Consider the following 19074-nt stretch of genomic DNA (forward strand, 5'->3'; position numbering starts at 1 on the left):
CATTATTGCGGCTTTGGCTTTTTGTACTTACATTATTTGGTAACCACACCTTCAGCATATAGCCTGGGTTAAGCATTGATTGATTAGGAAGGAACAGAAAGCGCAAAAGGGGCATTCTTCCGAATCAGCAACAATTTTTGGCGATCTAACGATATGTAGCTAACATTTTGTTTCCCTGCAGTGGCGCAATCCGGCTGAGCATAGTCCCGTCTAATTTTTAAACAGTATTTGAAAAAGACTGAAATGTGTGTATGTAAGACGTTCTTTGACAAGGTTCTTGCATCCAAAGCTTGTTTTCGATATGTTGTTAATTTTTTTTAAAGTGCGATCCAAGATACAGCTACTGACGTTCTTGTTTTTCGATCGAATTGAGACGAAATGCTTTACACATTATAACGTTGACCGTTTACTACCTAACATCTGTTAGTATTTCTACTCATTGTTTAACAAACATGAAATGTGATGTTATGCATCTCGGTGCAGATGACTTAACGTTTAAAGTACTGCCTTTGCCAAGTCCGCGCGACATTTTTTGTTTCTTTCTAGGAGCCAGCCATCTCAAGCAGTGTTTAACGGCGTAAGTACCGAACGTAAAATTTGAACCTTTATTCAGTGGTTACCTTCAATACTTATTGCCCGCACTAAGGTGACAACGAAGGACTTGAAGACAAATATAGAGGGAACTCGATATTAATCACATTGACTAAATGCAAGTATTTCAATTTAAATTGTTTGATCGATCCCTTACCCGTCTCCATTCCTGTATTTAGACCACGTTTTTTTTTAAGATAATATAATAGATGTATAATAGTTTTGACTTCGAAGGCCAGTCAAACTTTTGTGACATATAAAGGCGCAAAATACTTCGAATAAGAATACGAAGAGTATTTCATAAAAATGAAACGCTCTTCGAGAAACGTCGATGCTCACACCATACTTGGCTATTTTCTTGAAAAAGAGCAACGAGCTAAAATATTTCCTTATGTAAATCACACTGCGATTAAAAAATAAAATGAAAACATCAGAAAACGCTTTTAAATAACGAAAAGAAATAATTTCTCCGTGCTATGATATCTCTTTCCTAAGTTATAGTATAAGGTTACGAAATGGTGAAATCTATTTTAAAGATTTGGTAATATAACACAGTCAGTGGTATCCACACATTTTCAACATCAACAAATTTACTTTCTCTATTAGGCTAATATTTCCAGTCAAGCTGTGTAAAAACGAATTTTCGTACAAGGCACCAGGTAGTCAAAACTTTACAACAGCCTTTTACTGCTAATGAAGAGATTCAGGTAAAGCCAGTCTAGAAAGGACAGTGATATCTTACAAACAATTACAACTCGAAATGAAAACATCGAAAATATACAGTATAGTACAACATTCCACCTTTAAGCTACCCGGAATATCTACGTGTCAACGAACATTTTAGCCACCAACTATGAGAAATTTACGAATTTCTGAAGAACGTTCTTCGAATAAGATGAGGGAATGATTGATTATTGGATGATAGTGAGTAATATTCAAATTAGCAACTTTCGTTCAGCAAATGACAGCTCTACTAAAGCTTTTAGATCTACTACAAGTATTATTATTATTAAGGGATGTTGCGTTAGTTTAATATGGCAAGCATTCCACGAGAACGCCGGCCTTTAACTAGTGGTTATTTAGAAGTCATTTTACTTGCCTCTTAGTCATTAACATAGATGTACACTTTAGCTTACCAAAATTCTTCTTTCAATATCGATGCTTACAGAGTACGATCAAATGAGGCATGCCAACGTAAGAGTTATGAGAAACATCTTTGTCTTTTTTAAAGCAGTCTATTGTAAACTATAGATGAGGATGAACTTGGAGTGTTACCTTCCTCTTTATTTAATCGATCTTGCCATTTTGAAAGCGCATTTTTTGATATATTGCAATATTGCACGCATTAACATAGCCAGGCAAAATATTTTTGGAAAGTATGCGATGCATTAGAAAATTCTGTCTACCAAAGTTCAACTTCAGAATATTCCATTCCAGGCGCTGCGTTCACGGAATGATTGCCGGTCCAAGCGAAATGACCCCATGACCATCCATCTGTTCTCCGTTCAGCGCAGTGTCGTCTGCTACTCGCTCCATGACAGATTGTCGTTGACTCTACTTAATAGCCGTCAAAAGAAGTCAATTCGTCGATTCATTCGGCTATGTCCGAGAGCCGAAGTCTATAAGTGACGTTAATGGTTCGCTCTTTGGGCGTGGTATAGTCAGTTTATGATCTATTCTCACTTGATCGTGTCTAGCATTTCTGTCTGCTGAATCTATGTATGTTTTTCTTCTCGTATATGCGCGAGACAGACGGTTTCTGTTGAAAGGCGGTGTAGTTAGCGCATGCGATCAGCGGCGGTGGCGGCGGCCAAAAGGCAAGATCGGCTAAGCTTATTCTCTGGTTTTTTAACCGAATAAGTTCCGTAGAATTTTCAACGATGATGATAACGGACGGCAATCACTTATGAGAGCTGTTCGTTTTCCGTCAACCCGTTTCAGTTTCCGGTTGCTATTTATGCCAACTGAAGAAATTCGAAGCGATATCGAATGTTCTGCACGCTTATCAGTTTTTTTCACACTGTCGCCACCCTTGTGTGTTTATGTTTTGGTCGACGTTGACTAGCGACAACTATCATAGCGCACGAATAACGCGCGTTGTTGGCTGGTTATTATTTGAGGCCGAACAATTCGCACTGCATGCATTGTAAATACGGGTGTATGTCTCTGTGTAATAATAAATAACAAAACAGTGAAGCACGCGCAAAGCGTTGGAGAGTCTTGATAGCAGTGTAAGGGATTTGAGGATACAACATGGAAGGATCGGTATCTTCGCCCGTAAGAGCCGAAGTTGGCACGATGGCCATTGACGCCGCTATGGATTCACAGTCAGACTCGAAGCTTAAATATGTGATCATATTCGGGGCCCCCCTTATTGCAGGGGTTGCATTGTACTGGTACATGAGGCGACGCAAAGGCAATGCGCTAAGCAAAAACTCAGCCGGTTCTAGTGGTGTACAGAAAAGCGATACACGCGCGGTTAGCCAGAAAAAAGTCGACGAGCAAATGAAATCCCAGGTTAGTTTGCTATGTATTGCTAATCTAAGGTATGCCTGTTTATCAGTGATTTCCGTTCTATTGGAATAAGGTAAGACATAACTAGTTTATGTTCTATAAGCAGCGAGCGCAGACGATGTATTAAACATCCGAATGATAATAATCAGAGTCCATTTATTTATCTTCGTTATTAATTTATTGTATGTGTAGCTGCTATGTGTTTATCGTGTCGGTGTTACCGATGACAAAATGTTCTATCTCATAGTAATAATGTGACGATATCTGTCTTTTTTTTACAACGTGACAAATTAGTAATAGACTATTGACAAATATTTGTGCATCCCGAGTAACGATAAATATAAGGTCGTAGTAACTGGGTCAAGCGCCGGGTACCTATCCCCGTCGACTCGTTATGTTAAATCTCAGTGACGATTGAATTCCAACAGTCTGGAGCTTAATGAGGGTCAAATATAGGTGGTACCATAAGAAGGTGACCGGAGTATACCCATGAACAAACATGGCAGCGGGACGTAATTTTGACAAAATTAATGTGATTAAATAAACCACTCCTTGCTAACTGAAGGTAGTGTATAGCTTTTTTTTCACTGGAACTAATAGAAGTGGGGAAAAAGAGATCAACAGACAAAGATTGTAGCAAATGACAAGAGCCTTGATTTTTTGCTTTTCATAAAAATTTCTGAGGTGCTACCATGTCAGATGTAGCCAATTACTCGCAGTTTTATTGTCTAATCAATGAAGCTGTGGGTTATTCAAATAAATAAATGTTATAAGTAATCCTTATTAGCCCAGTATTGTTATAATTAAAAACTATTGTACGGGATACAACGAATAATCAAGGACTAAGATTTGCTTTAGTTGAACCTGTTGTAATTCTAAACATCGTAAATCCCATTCAAATGTTGTCCACTATCGGTACCGTAAAACTGACGTTTTCTGCTTTAGGGATAGATTTCTTTTCAGTTCAGCCGTTATGGGCACTGCGTAACTATTTGACCAGACAATTTGGGTTTTTCTCCGGATTTTCTCTGCCCTCTGGATCTATATACCAAAATAGTCACAAAAATTTGCGTTGACAGTTAGGCTCTACGATTAATGCCTTAATTTTATGACCTGTACAGTCGCTTCAGTGTCGCGGGATATAATAGGAATTGACTTCTACTACCACTTTTTTGTTTTCTCTAGCCAATAATACTCTGATTAACGAGATGCCAACATAAGAGTTTACGGAAAAGATATAGTAAGCATTTCTTCTATTTAACATACGCATTCAAAACTTATATACTGCTGGTTTGAAAGGTTAATCTCTAAGTTCATTATGGCGTTAATAAAAAGACAACTTAGCAAGTCACATCCGATAGCGGATAAAAGCTTTAATCTTACGAAACGCATACTGGGCATTTCTGGACTGGATTTCTGAATTAAGGACTGACTATTTTGAGTGAAGGCTTTTGAGTGAAACACACACATTTATATGAATAGCTAATAATGAATAGGTTTTTTGAATAGAATTTAATGAATAGGTAATAACGCCTATTTATATTCTACTGATGGAATTAGTATTTATTTTACAGAAAGAAAGAGCTACAGGATACAAGGATAAAGGGAATCGATTCTTCCGCAATAACAGATTTAAGGCAGCTATTGAAAGTTACTCGGAAGGAATCAAGGTAATTTGTTTTGGCTTTTGTATTAATATATAAACTTGTTATAAACAAATCCGGCGAACTTCGAGACTAACTGTTAATCTACTTGAATTAAAATGATTATTTATGTGTTAGAAGAACTCTTCTTTATTTTTTAAACACTTTAGCTAATGCTCTAGTGGATTCGGGGCAATCATACACCTATCATTTCCGATATATAAATTTTCTGTCAATCGCTTAGTGAAAGAATAGATAGAGGTATATGCAATACCGATTGTTCTTTTTTACCGTGAAAAGCCCCGTTATCCTACTTAAAATTAATATTGGATAATCATTTAGTATGACGATGATGTTTGGCATTGTTATCAAGCAACCAGATTGGGTGCTTTCAATTGCCGTACCAACCGTCTGGGTCCCCTGAGAAACTCGAACTAGCGGACTGCGTTCATGGTTCCATTTTGAACGAATATGCCGTAGTAGCAGATGACTGTGATTTCCATTGAAAGTACTACCGTCACCTTACATTTCCACTTACTGTGCTGTTGCTTAAGGCCTCCGTGCACGCTTCCACGGGTCTTCCGAATTTCCGCAGCGCTGTGGCCTTCAGGCAACAAAAACTAAAGTGTTGATTTTCAAGACTAAGAAATGTTTTTCCTTGTAAACATATTCCCCCTGGTTTTAATTCACAAGTGTGCTGTAGATTAAAATATTTACCAACTAAACTTCGTCTGTCAGTGACACGTAGTTTAAAAAATATTTAATTTTAAGGTCTGCCAGTTTGCTTTATAACAGCCTAATAGTACTTGGATAACACATCATATGAATCAGCTTCTGCGACATTGAATTATTATTCCATATTCATTATTCCACGACCAGATAAAGAAGCTTAAGATAGAAGAAAGGTTTTTCCTTCTATTTGAATGCCGTTTTTTTTATCGATTTATGATTAGATGGATTTAGTCATGGATTACTAAAGATCGATTCGACCGCAGATAAATGGCCTAAAATGCTGCCAGTCAATTTAATATTCAAAAGAAGGTTCTTCCCGATCTCGTCTCGTCGAATTTATAGCCGAAAAGTCATCGCTTACACAAGCAATCACCTAAATGTTAGATTTTTATTATTACGTTAGGGTTCATAGCTTATTATTTATTATTGGCTATTATTGTTTTTGGCTACTTTTTACAGGTATGCCCAGTGAATGAAACTGAGATGCTCTCAATATTTTACCAGAATAGAGCAGCCTCCTACGAGAAACTTCAGATGTTTGATAATGTCATCCAGGACTGCAATAAAGCAATTGAACTTAACAAAAGGTATGACTTATTTAGTGGTACTTTACATACATACTTTGTGCCGGAATTGGCTACGTACATACACGCTATAGCATAACAACATTGCTGAAAATGCTATATTAAAACGCTATTAGAGATTTTCTGTGAATATTCTGATTTATTTTACCGCAGATACTCCAAGGCATACCTTCGTCGTGCGAAAGCATGGGAACAGCGTGGAGAACTGCGAAAATGTTTGGAGGATGCAACATTCAGCTGTATGATAAATGACTTCAAGGATGAGCAGGCTTTACAGCTGGTTGACAAGGTACTTGTCACTAACATCAGATTTGATCAGAAACAGAAAATAAATCGAGGACTCATATGGACTCCAAGGTTTAGACAATTTATTTTTCCTAAGACAATTTATTCTCTTCCTAGAAATTATTTGCTTACTGAAGTTTAGTATTTAAGGTAGCGAAAACACAGAAATATATCTATGCGGTTCGGCGGAAGCTAATAAGTTTTTTGTGCGAGAGCAGATGTTAAAGTTGTTCGGAGCTCAGCAAGCTAAAGAAATATACCATCAGCGAAAACCTTCACTTCCGTCATCACCTTATATTCGGAACTTCCTTCGTTCGTTTTCTGAGGTAAAATGTCAGATCTATTGTTGAAGATGTAGGATCCAATTTTGGTTATGTACTTACTCACTCTAGTTTTTCTATTCTGTTTTTGTTGGCACTGACTTCCAAATATTATACAAAGGCAAACACTACTGTATAACACTTCTGCTTTACAAATGAGATGGTCTTTTAATCGATTAGCATTCTGATGGAGTAAACGCGAATTTCCCGGTTTCAGGCTAGATATTTGTGTTTCAATGTTTTTCAGGACCCCGTCATTTTAGACTTGAATGCTAAGCGCAATAACGTGCCACAGCAAAAGAGTCACATGCCGCCTAGTGGATACGATTTGGCCTTACAAGATCTTCAGGATGAAATCTGGGATGCGGTGAGTAATGTCGGATTTTCTTAAATCATGTCTTTACACTGAATAAAAGTTGCATTAGTGAATCACCTAAGCACCTTTTAATTTTCAAACCCAATGCGGATAAGGTAATCTGCTAGTGTAAATTTATTTCATGTGCGAGTTGTTCTATTGACACATCTTAGTTTTAACTGAGTCATAGTTAGATGCTTAATAAACATCCGTAAGTTGATTTATAAAAAAAATTAAAAGAGTAAAAATAAAATAATGTATCGGGAATGCTATGCAGGTTGAAGCCCATTGCAGCGAAGAGATTGAGAAAGATCAGAATAAGGAAAAAGTGGACAAAGCCCTGATTCTAAGAGCAGGTTTTAGCCTTATCACAGGAAAGGTAAGGAAAATCTAAGCCAAGGTCTGTGTTCAATACTAATAGATGGCACAAAGAAGGACATGGAGAAATAAAGCAGTATGGAAAATTTTAGCTTTGATTAAAATGACAACCATTTAACGGCCAACTCAACACGTTTAAACATGTTCTACAGCTTAGTTGGTCAGGGCAGCATAGTATATATTAATCCTGAACACGTTATATCCTAGGAGGACACAATTTCAGGAAACACAACCAATTGAGCAAGTAGATGATGCCAATATATCTATGTGTATACCCAGATAGCTCTTCTTTTGTTGAAGGTCACTGAAGCGATGAAGGATGTCGAGAACCTTCTAAGCCGAGAGAACGTTGACATCAAGGTAATTTATGAATTGAGGATCATTTAAAACTATCAACGTTGGTTTATAGTCATTATTAGTCGATGCATCGATGGTATATTTAATATCGAAGCTTCGCCTAGGTGGTCATTTACGTTATATGATCACTATCTCCTTTATATATATATTTTTTTTTTAATTCAAATGAACATTTGATAGCAGGTTATCTCCATTTACTATATATAATAGCACTAAGTTGAACTTGTTTGTCTACCTATGTAATGACGTTAGTTTTTAACCAACCTAATATAATGTAAACAGAACAACAAAATAATTGTATTAAGGACAGATCATATAAGTAAAGGAAAAATTCCATTTTGTTTTTATAAGAACGTGTATTTAAAATAGTTAAAAAAAAATTGAACCTGAAATAGAAGAAACTCCAGCCAAATGAAGACCAAAAATACCTAAATTAATTGCAGCTTCTCTATGGAACGTATATCTTAATAAACGACACCCACTTTCATTTTAACAAATGACGAAAAAAATCAATTATATCAGAAACAATAATTAGAAATTTACATTATTTAAAAGAGGAAATACCATTTCTGGGGAAGAAATTATCGATTAAAAATAGAAGGCTGTTCTAACTGAAGACTTGAGCCCTCTTTCTTATGTTTACGGATAAAAATAATGGAATTTTAAAGCTTTGGATCAAACAATGTGTATGTCTACATTAGGTTCGGGTCAATGGACTGATAAAGAAAGCTACGGTAGAACTTCACTTCGAGAAGACTGAAGAAGCCCTGGCTACATTTCAAAAAGCCGTCGACCTGGATCCTAACAATGCAGACATTTATTTGCATCGGTATGTGTTCTGTTAGTATGATAAAAACGTGGGGTGTCAAGGTCCCATTTCGATAATAAGCGTAACTTTTGTCAAATAGGTAAGCCCTGTAATTCCGGGACCATCCGTTAAAGTTATGCCTATATTTATACAGAGTATAGTATGTATTGACACTTTTGGGGTATCTACTACTAGATTTTATATTTTACGTAATTACCATGGTATAGGCGATATATCTTCTAAGTTATCTAGTAGATGCAAGTAGGTCTGTCTCTGAATTCGGTTTGGCAGAGAAATAGAAAGAAAGTGGGCTTAATACCAAACTTATTTCCTGACTTGAAAAAATTGGGAAGAATCTTCTTATAACTGTTCCCAATTTTTTCCTTAACCGTATTAAGCTTACTCGAATAGGCCACACCTAATCGCTACAATCCCTTAATAAAATTTTGATGCGAGTTAGTAAGCACGGTTAAACATAGCACGCACAGTTCGTTCCGTAAGATTGACTTCCACCACTCGATACCAGTGACAATGAATTTTGTTTCCGGGCATCGTTGCTATTTATGGATGATAATTTCCAAAAACGTGCTTATCATTTCAGCGGTCAAGTCTACCTGCTCCTAGACCAACTTGATCAGACGGTGAAGAATTTCGCAACTGCGTCATTTTTGAAGCCTGATTTTGTGTCTCCCAACGTCCAGTTAGCCTACACAGAATATAGGTAATAGTAACTAGTCGGCATGAAAAAATTAACTGATTTTTTTTACCACCGTTTGATGCTGCTGCAGTCTAAGCGCTATTTCCCAAACTCTTTTAGTTTTCTTGCAAATGGATTATTTCGCCTGTAAGTCTCGATATTTTTTATGATGAATTTGGTTATAGATAGCGCGAAAACTAGGGCCAAATAAAGCCATAGAAATTCTAGTTATAAAAGCTCCATAGGGAAAGCATAAACTGTCACATAGTCGTAGCTAAATCGCTTCATTTGTGTAGGTGAGCTATCGAAGTTAATATTTATTTGTAATCGTGTGGATGCAAAGTTTTACCGTCGCTATTCTGCAAAGAGTGTATTATTTAATCGTGATCGTACGAATGCGAAGTTTTACTGTGAACATTCTGCAAACGGAGACGATCAAACGTCTACTTCAGAATATAAATATCTAAATCTTTCACAGAGCCGGAACACGATTCAACGACCGTGCACAGCAAAATGCTGGAAGGAAGAAATTCAACGAGTGCTTAAAGAAGTTCCCTAATGATTCTGAGGTGCTGTTCCTTTACGCTCAGGTTAGTTGGTGATCCCTCAATGTCGCCCCTGACTTAGCCAACCTTGATATATGTGCAGTGGACCAAAATGTGCAGTGGAATCAGACAATACGCTATAGCGAATAATTTTTTGCTTCAACGTGGCCGCTCCAACACATCGAACAATGCATGTTGAGTTGCATTTTTAGATACTAGTTCACCGCCGGACCCGTAGTTTTACTAACAATAACTACGTATATTTTGCTTACTATACGCACTTTTTAGCTAATGATGGGTCTAGAAAAGTATGACTCCGCTGAGAAATACCTCAATGAACTCATTGAAATTCACCCTCAAGATTCTGCGGGATTCGTGCATCTCGGTATCATTGCCTTGCAGGTAATGCATCGCTCAATCATCTTTGCCGCTCAGCGACAGTTATTTATGAAATGAGACGTGAAGAACATAGTTTACTTAATTTTGCGACTTGAGATCTTGTTAAAAGAACTCAGCGCGCTTACTTTAACAGAATAACTGAACTGGCTTTTCCGCTATTCCAGTGTATTTCATTCAAAGGAAACTATTTTTAATAAATGACCATTTAAAGCTTTCGGTCGTATCTAATGCAACACAAATTAGTCATATCACATAAAATACTGTAGACTTAGATTGCGTGCTAACGTCATTTATTTAATTTACCAAGGCTCGAAAGGATATCCGTGGCGCTGTAGCCCTCATGAAGACGGCCATCGAAAATGATCCAAAGTGCCAACTCGCCTACGAAACCCTCGGCACCCTTTACATACAAACGTAAGCAGACTAACTGCCCAGAATTAACTGTTTATCTTAAATAGTTATAATGCTGAATGGATCCAGACAAGAGCATATCAAACGCAGGCTCAATCCCTTCAAAAATCATCACTTAATACTTAAAAATATAAGTAAACATTGCTCTAATCTACTGTTGCTCGATACGTATTGCAGCGGTCAGATGGTGGAGGGCATTGCACTTCTGGACAAAGGCATCGCCATGGCGCAGACAGAAGCCGAAATTGCCCATCTGATCGGCTTGAAAACAACTGCTGAAATTCAGATGTCAGCGAGTAAGAAATTTGGTACAGAAGTACCACTCTTTTCCGTACCACTGGCAGTGAATTAAAAGACCACGAAAGTCAAATACCATTTACGATATAGGAAAAAATCCAATGGGAACTACCCTGAGCGGTTTACACATGTTTCTGGTATCCAAAAGTCAGGCACCTCGTAGTCCGAACAATACAATTAGATGAAGCCGTGCATTTGGTCTTTGTGCGCTTAAAATCTATAACTGTATAGCACGCACATGTATGCTGACTATAGCATTGACACCTATACAAGAAACCAAATCGAGTCACTACTTAACTTTGGTTAGACTTAATTTGTTGTAATTTCATGTTATTAGCAATTTCAATTGTAGCTCCCCAAGGAATCCCATGAGAACAATGATGCTAAAGCCAAGTACATTTTGGGCTTAATTAAATCGTATGCACATACGGATAAGATCAAATATTAAATATAAATTAAAAAATAAAAGAAAAGGAACTGTTTGTCATGCTTACTACAGATTTCGGTCAGCTGTTCGCGTTTCTCAGGAAAATCCAATCAAAAAACCAAAAACTGCTTTGAGCGACTCTCTATAATTGTTGATTTTACTGTAAATTAGTCACTGAGAAGAATTTATTACGTGATTTTGCTTTCACAATAAAACTTCAATCAGATGAAAGGTTTGCGGACTATCAAAAACTTGAAAGAACCGAAAGAAATCTTTGCTTTTCTTTAACGACAACAAGTGTCCAAATTGAAAAATATTGCTTGAAAAATTTATAAGTATTGTAAAATGTTGTTTTTGCATACGAATTGAAAAGTAGTTTTATACGTGCTGTGAAGATAAGCATACCTTTAACTCGTTCAAACCTGGTTACAATTTTACCTGTTTTGTACGCAAAAATACATCTAATACACTATACTCATATGCTCACCGTATGCACTAAACAAGTAACAGAAATCCCGAGCTCAGCCAATTAGTGATAACAATATATAAGTAACTGTGGGCTAATAAAAAGGTTTTATAGAGAAGCAAATTTCGCAGCTTCGGAAGATCTAGTTGTACGAAGATAGCCTTGTGAAACTTTTTTAAGTCATTTTATAGTGTGTAGCACGGATGAACTAGAAGGTTTTTTTAGAACGAGTGCTAGTAAATCAAGCTGCTTATAGACAGTCACTGTGCCGAAATACAGTTGAAAACTAGTTCCAGCAAGAAATAAAAAAAATAAAACTGGCAGTACTAAACAGGTGTCAACTGCATATACATGAGAGGGACTTAGACACGAAACACATCCGCACCATGCACATAAAGCCTGGGGTATAATAGGGGAGATGTGCGCGTCAATGATATTCGAAAGAGTGAGAGAAAAAAGAAAGGGGCATGAATGCGAAAGGGGTACAGAATAATAGCACCACCGATTGAGCTAAAAGTAAACGTGAAAACGGAATAAAAAAGAGCTCGAGCAAATAACCAGGAAGATGTCGTCACGAATGTCGTTGAGTAATTGTAGTAATTATGAACGCCCTTTTAGGTTTGGCGTCTAATAAAAGTGAATTTTTGATGAAAAATCTGTTGGTAGATGTGTTATTAACTGTCATTATTAGTTGATTATATTAATACATTTCGCTTATAAAGATAGAGATACCGCACCGAAGATTGTCTTCATTGGTTTGGGTTTATATTCAGTACGTAGTTGATAATAATCATCTAACAGAATCTGCATGTCATATAAATCTAATGATTTCATTATAAAAAAAGCACGGCTAGAATTATCAGTTGATCTTCTTAAGTAATGCGCAACGTAGCTTTTCTGACGTTTAGAGGTGAGTAATAATTAACTGTAACTAACTATATACATACTGCCACAAGCATTATTCCCAACTGCGGAGTATCGGGATTAGTTATTCTTGAGTCATCATTGACATAAACAACAAGTTCTTCTACTACTGTTCTATATAAAATAACTGTGATCATACGAAATGGCATGGCATGATTAACGTTACAAGTACTCAGCGGTATCCTTAAAATTAGGCTTTCTGCTATAATATTTATGATCCTTAGACACTGTACAGACATGAAGCATGCAATAATAATGGATTGATATGGAATGTACGTTCAAACCTGCGCCGCTTTTATTTTGAATATTAATGAGGTGACAGTTTTTCCTTGTTTACCACCAAATGAGATTGCAGGTGTTGGAAGTTCCTCAACGAGTTCAAAGTCTGAAACGCAAGATGCAGATCCAACACCACATTTTATATAAACATGTAGATATTCCTTGACTTATGGGGGATCTCCCTATGTTTCAAGTTTTACATCCGGTGTTACCGTTGGCCACGAAACGAAGCCTCTCTATGCTCAGGTTCTTGTTGCTACCTTGCCACAAAAAGCTGTTCGTAAACGCGGCATGCGCAAAGAGTCACAGCAAACTAAATACCTAGTTTTGTGCTTGCTCGTCTGATTGATTGAAGACTTCTTCTAGTTGATATTCGCACCTGTTATTTTTAGATCAGTGATCGTGATGTAATATGTATGCCATAGCGGGAGCGTGTTTTAATACGAAAGATAAAAAAAAGGGAGAAAGACTACATATCTTAGCATGATGACAGCACGGTATTTTGTGTCTATGTATAGACTTTTAGCGATGGCTGGGTTGTTACGTAGCAACATGAGTATAAACCTCAAGAATTCAATATACGAATGCAAAATAAGCTTTGATTTTGACGCCGCGTGATAATATTAGTTTCTTTGGCCGTCCAAACATTCTTGCTTACTGTGTAACAAACTATACGAGTAACCCATTTCGTTATAATCTTAATGAAACTTCCATCTCAACTGTGATTAAGATATTCAATTGTATTTCAGTTCGAACAGCTTACATCATGATAGTAGGGCGAGTCACCTCTTGCCAAAAAATTGATCTTATCATGAGCGCGTCATATTACATACGTTGATTTTATTATACATGTACAAACGCACCGTTTGTAAAGTGACTTAACAGTTCGTCACGAGTCCAATTACAAGACGTAATTAGGAATCTTCCACGTGCATTGTGTTCTTGATCTTCGCCATTGCATGAACCTAAATGAAAAAATTCATATTATTATTATTACTATACGCCAATCAACGTACTTTAGACCGTTCGTCATTATTGGGTCCAATTACGATTTATGTTTGATTATAATAGAACGCAACTGTTTGGTGTCAATTTAATATAAATTTATTGCGTCGGTTTCGAAAGATATTTTTTATTCGCTTGTGAAACGAACATATATAGCATTCATTTTATTAATATCACCTATATAAATTGCACATTTTCTTCTTAAAGAAAAGACTTTGAATTGATTATTAACCTGTGATGAGAGTCTTCACTGCTTGTATATAGGCATTCCGTTTGGCCTGATCCATATTTGGCATAAGACAAATGGAATCGTAGGTCCCCTTGTCCACAACGACTGCGTGCGCTATCGTGCCAACATTTTCTAAGATAGTAAGCGGACTCGAAAGAAGATCACAAACCTGAAATATAATCACGATAGAGTATTATGCATAATTTTCTCTCTCTAGAGTCGGATAATGAATAACAATATTCAACTAACTCACCTTATGGCCTATGGAGCCCTGAACGTTCTTAGAAACAGCAAGGCTTTTTGCTAAAGTAAGTGCTTCCTCCACGTAGTCCAAACCTAATAAACAACTGAAATTGTGATCCGCAGCCTGTGTTTTCATACTCAACGGACCATTTCATGAACAAAGCAAACAAGAGTCATGTTAGAAAGTGTAGGCTGAAAATTTCCAGAGTCGACAGACCAAGTAGGGCTTCCTGATTTATTTGTGGAAAAACAGGTCTATAATAAAAAACAACTGAGTGCACATAACGTTCATGATAAAATAGTGAAATCCGGGCCCTCAGAAGTCCGCCCATTAACCAATCTACGATTGAAACCTATAGTCAGGAAGAGTTACAATGGCAATGTTAAATTAATTATGAACAGCCTCACGTAAAGTGGCGCTGCCGCTCAAGACTTGTAGTTGAACTGAAAAATAAACATGAAACTGTCAATATTTTATACAGAGATCTACAAAGAGTTGAAATAATAATAATACAATTGAGGAAAGCTAGTCCTACCAGACGGACGAGTAGATGACCGTTGCCACATCCGATGTCGACTATAGAGTCTGACACAGCGAAATTTTTAGCAACCCATTTCACTATGCGACACTCGTTCTGCTCACCAAACCTTAGAAAAAGTACACAAGCAGTAAGGATGCAAGCATTATCTAATACTACGGATAAAGGGCAGATTAAAACAGAAATACAAAAAGTCTGAAAAAAAAGAAAACAAATCATGTTTGTTTCTGATGGAATTCAAAGTGTGCCTACAGAGAAACCATTCTTACCATATTTCCCCTTCATCGCCAAATTCTTCGAAGTTTTTTAATTCTTTTGCATAGGCCGATGCCCAACTAGAAACAAAACAATAGCAGGTTATTTTAATTCCAAATTTACAAAAATAAAACTATGGTGAACTAGAAGCTTGATCGTGCGAAGCTGATCGTACGAATTATTATAATGACGCGTATTTAGGGTTTCTTCCTAGTTGACACACCAATGTTGAATTACGTAATATCGAACCAGTTTATTTTTATCATTGTCATGAAATAGATTTTAAACGATTGAAAATGCCAACTTGTTACTTACTATTCTTTAGTTCCGAGGTCACATGAATTAAGTTCTTCTGTGGACATCTTGTGTCGAAACAGAATTACTACAAAACATATACACAAGACGAAATAATTTGATACTTTATCAATTTGTTTGGCTTCTGTGTATAGTATTTAAACCGCAAAGCAAGGTTTTTAATTAACAGATTAAGTGCCGATTATAGCCGCCCGCGTGCTTTGTTCATACATTCGAACGTTGCAGTGAGCGCTTTTCTGTCGTCTGCTAGGCTCAGCCTTTACTCGCGCTGTGGATCGCGCTTATGATTTTCTGGTACTCGATTGGCTACCAAGCCAAGCAACTTGACACAGAACGTAACATTATATGGCCTATCAAATTGTAAATACTTCGAAATACTGAAGTATGGTCTTCGCAATTTCGGTATTTTTATTATAGCTAATGATCTAAGTGTTTTCATAAATTAATTATTAATTAGTACGTCATTAAACAATTTAAATACCATCTGCAGTGCATGATTAAAATATGTACGCATTATTTTAGCGTACTAATCCAACCTCATACATACGTACTGTTAATTTACTTATGAGCGACATTAAATACCGAAGCGGCAGAATCCAAGAAGAAAAGACGCTGGAAGTTAGTACTCGCCGTCATAGCACGAACCACACACCACTGGTAACCAAACAACTTACGGACATATATTGTTACAAATATAGAGAAGGTCATCTGCGATTAACACGTACAGAAAATAAAATGACTAAACCAGATAGATCTTTCAAGAGGTAGTGTAGTATTACTATCGTGGATACGAACAGAAAAGGCAAGTGAAGCTGTCAAGACATTCTCAAGGATGATCAATTAAGACAAATTGGGGGCTTATTATAAGGGAACATCTTGAAAAGAGATAGCCACTGTCCGATGGTGTGGACTGAGCTGGACAGACTGCGTCTTGCTGTTTTTATAGTGACAGGGTCATCCCGTTGATGTTTCAGCTGATATATACGTATACACAAGAAACCGTTCTGTCTTGCGTATTTAGTTACTGATAGCGACAACCAAATGATCCGTTAATGTCAGTAGTTTTTCTTAACCCTCGATCGTTCAAGAAGTGTTTTTTTCTTTTAGGTAGAGAAATCGTAGACGGCATATTTCATAAATATATAATTTGTATTTTAGTGTCTACAAGTATTTTAGCGGAAAGCTGGTGTAGTGCAAAGCGTAATTTTTGTCCCTATTCTTTAACGGCAGCCCAAGTTGATACACCAAACGGCTCCGTGAACCTGTGTGCGTTACCACATGTAGGAATTTAAAATTTTTTTTCCTTGCAGAACGGAGGAGTGATAAACTTCGGCGCCAAGCGTCGTTTGTCATGGTTTTGATATCAGATATCGATACTTAGTTGGCATTATATACCAAAAACACATAGGACCGATGCCGTGACAATGTTGGAACTTTAAGAACGTAGTCTGTTACATATGCTTATCGTTCCTAACAGCACTAACAAACTTCAAAGCGTGCTTGACACCGATGACATCATTTTCACTGAAATACCTATCTTCAACAACACACCGACTTACATCGTATTGTCATGCACGCAATCGTTTATGGCTGACAATTAGACCTTTAATAGACGTCGTAAGTCAAAAATCGTAGATGCATTTTTCTCCAAAACGACCCGCAACATATAAAGTTTCCTTACTTGGCGTCGTCAAAAAACACGTGCGAGAATCATAACTACGACACATCGGTTTGCTGGATCGGCGGCAAAACCGGAGTTTTTCTTTGTAAATAATAAGTCGCTCTACACAGCCCGTTTCTATTGTTCAATGTAACGCTTAGATTGATATTACTTATAACTTATCCCGTACCTATATCCTCCGAGATCGCAGTCAAGTTGCTCTATGCGAAACGGATTCCAGCGTTGTGTTCGTAATTTGGGCTGAATCTTCATAACCTTCAGAACACTGCTCCTAAGTAAGTACGTACCTAGGCATAGGCATACGTTTCAAATTCCTGTATGTACGGATCGCTGGCACTATCAGCCACATGCTAGCTGCTAAATGCCAGATTACTTTGAAAAACTGACCTGTGGCGTCGGTAACATTTCCTCATGCCCTTCACGTAGACTGGCTGCTGGCCCAGCATAACTCTATCTGGCAACTTCATTAGTTTTCGATTTGATAAAAGGATCGTGTAGGTCTAGGTAAAGCCATCGTAGGCGCTCCTTGCACCCTGAAGAATTAATAAGAAAATGAGGCTACTACATCTATCATCATCATCGCAAGGTTTCATCGCATACGTTGCCGAAAAGCTGTTTACTTTGCTAATCGCTTTTGTAGGGCCGCGACTCTGTACATCGCAGACGTTGAGTTATCTTGTTATAGAGGTCATAGAGACAAAGGAGAAAATAAACACGCAGCTTGCGAAGACGGGGTGCAACAAGAAACCAAAACGATCGTAAATTGTAATCCACACAGTTCATCACTGAACGCTGTACGCAGTACCAGGGTTTTGAGGCGTATGCAGACGCCGGAATAATTAAAGCGATAAAATCATAAGCGCTCAAAGAAAGGTCACCAAAAAGCAAAGATGACGGATCAATAGGTTTAGAATATATAGTTGCGAGAACAATTGAAAAACCATTTGGGAAATGTCATGTAGGCGGAGTACGCAAAGAACAAAAAAAAAACGCTAACGTTTGCTAACGACTATTTGCACGAATAAATGCTTGAAAAGACGAGATTATATTTTTAGCGGATTTGACAAGGTGAAAAGGAAAGAAATGTTTAAGCCGAGTGAAGTGCCGAAAAACAAAAGAGTTTGAGGTAGGTTGGGGCGAATGTACCACGAACTGGCTGTTGAGAGTAAGGTCATAAAATAGGAAATGAAAAAGGTAGCCTATAAACATTGTATAGGTCTGAGATATATAACAGTGTGGAAAAGACAAGAAATCACAGGTACATAGCAAAAAATCTGATCCTTGTATTTATGTGTGTTTCATATTAGTTATAATTGCGTTAATTTACAGTTTCAAAGCGCAGAAAGGTCTAGGTAGCTAGTGTACGGTGTAGATATTGAGATTGCTGCTTTATAAGCTGGCTTCAAAAAGGAAACCCACAATTAGCTTGGAGGCATTTTTCCTGTGTTCAAAAAGCCAGCATCCCAGCTACGCCGAATCAATTTATCTGTTGGCAAAAAGTCATTCTCGTAGTTAAAAACCGGTATTTGTTATTATTTGTTATGAGACGTTGTAGTATCTTACTTTCGAAGATAGCAAGTCACATTTGTGCATTATTATAATGGAATAATAAATATTAAATTTATTGTGATAGCTCAGTCCAGGCTCAGCATCAATGACTGTCAAGTACCCATAATGATAGCACTGTAAAGCTGATGTTAGTTTCATTTGTCCAGCTCAATTTTACTTGGAAAAGCCGAATAATTTTTCACAGGCTAGCTAGAAATAGAATATTGGCTTCAGAGATACAATATTC

General features: G+C 37.2%; 2 protein-coding genes across 8 annotated transcripts; one reads left to right on the forward strand and one right to left on the reverse strand.

The window, feature by feature from the left end:
* Positions 1–462: 462 nt before the first annotated feature.
* Tom70 (translocase of outer membrane 70) lies at positions 463–12545 on the forward strand. Of its 5 annotated transcripts, none has more exons than XM_086975519.1 (16): positions 463–709; positions 2029–2251; positions 2972–3108; positions 4680–4775; positions 5940–6067; positions 6218–6353; positions 6568–6675; positions 6917–7036; positions 7302–7403; positions 7703–7762; positions 8461–8588; positions 9169–9288; positions 9743–9854; positions 10098–10211; positions 10516–10622; positions 10797–12545. In XM_086975519.1, exons 3-16 carry the CDS (start codon positions 2992–2994, stop codon positions 10969–10971), a joined length of 1623 nt encoding a protein of 540 aa, XP_086831645.1. In that variant the 5' UTR covers positions 463–709; positions 2029–2251; positions 2972–2991; the 3' UTR covers positions 10972–12545. The 5 variants fall into 5 exon arrangements, with proteins under 5 accessions (XP_086831645.1, XP_022671094.1, XP_086831644.1 ...); XM_022815359.2 differs by having other exon boundaries at positions 2029–2246; XM_086975518.1 differs by having other exon boundaries at positions 2029–2228.
* Positions 12546–12999: 454 nt separating this feature from the next.
* Positions 13000–17685, reverse strand: LOC111253989 (EEF1A lysine methyltransferase 2-like). Of its 3 annotated transcripts, none has more exons than XM_022814358.2 (8): positions 17667–17685; positions 15599–15665; positions 15298–15363; positions 15026–15137; positions 14500–14613; positions 14250–14415; positions 13876–13977; positions 13000–13118 (listed from the first exon to the last, which is right to left on the reverse strand). In XM_022814358.2, exons 2-8 carry the CDS (start codon positions 15643–15645, stop codon positions 13012–13014), a joined length of 714 nt encoding a protein of 237 aa, XP_022670093.1. In that variant the 5' UTR covers positions 15646–15665; positions 17667–17685; the 3' UTR covers positions 13000–13011. The 3 variants fall into 3 exon arrangements, with proteins under 3 accessions (XP_022670093.1, XP_022670092.1, XP_022670091.1); XM_022814357.2 differs by lacking the exon at positions 17667–17685 and adding an exon at positions 16181–16530; XM_022814356.2 differs by lacking the exon at positions 17667–17685 and adding an exon at positions 16150–16530.
* Between the last annotated feature and the right edge of the window lie 1389 nt (positions 17686–19074).

The sequence above is a fragment of the Varroa destructor genome, unplaced genomic scaffold (genome assembly GCF_002443255.2).
Source record: "Varroa destructor unplaced genomic scaffold, Vdes_3.0 BEIS01000007.1, whole genome shotgun sequence".
Taxonomy (NCBI): domain Eukaryota; kingdom Metazoa; phylum Arthropoda; class Arachnida; order Mesostigmata; family Varroidae; genus Varroa; species Varroa destructor.

Bases quoted from the DNA above. Each gene is read 5' to 3' on its own strand.
- Tom70 (XM_022815356.2), top strand. From the start codon at position 2,845: ATGGAAGGATCGGTATCTTCGCCCGTAAGAGCCGAAGTTGGCACGATG. The intron at 8,589-9,168 runs GTATGTGTTCTG...TTATCATTTCAG, and splicing joins GCAGACATTTATTTGCATCG to CGGTCAAGTCTACCTGCTCC. The intron at 10,623-10,796 runs GTAAGCAGACTA...TACGTATTGCAG, and splicing joins GGCACCCTTTACATACAAAC to CGGTCAGATGGTGGAGGGCA.
- LOC111253989 (XM_022814358.2), bottom strand. From the start codon at position 15,645: ATGTCCACAGAAGAACTTAATTCATGTGACCTCGGAACTAAAGAATA. The intron at 14,614-15,025 runs GTAGGACTAGCT...ATGAAAACACAG, and splicing joins GTCATCTACTCGTCCGTCTG to GCTGCGGATCACAATTTCAG. The intron at 13,978-14,249 runs GTTAATAATCAA...TTTTTCATTTAG, and splicing joins AGTGAAGACTCTCATCACAG to GTTCATGCAATGGCGAAGAT.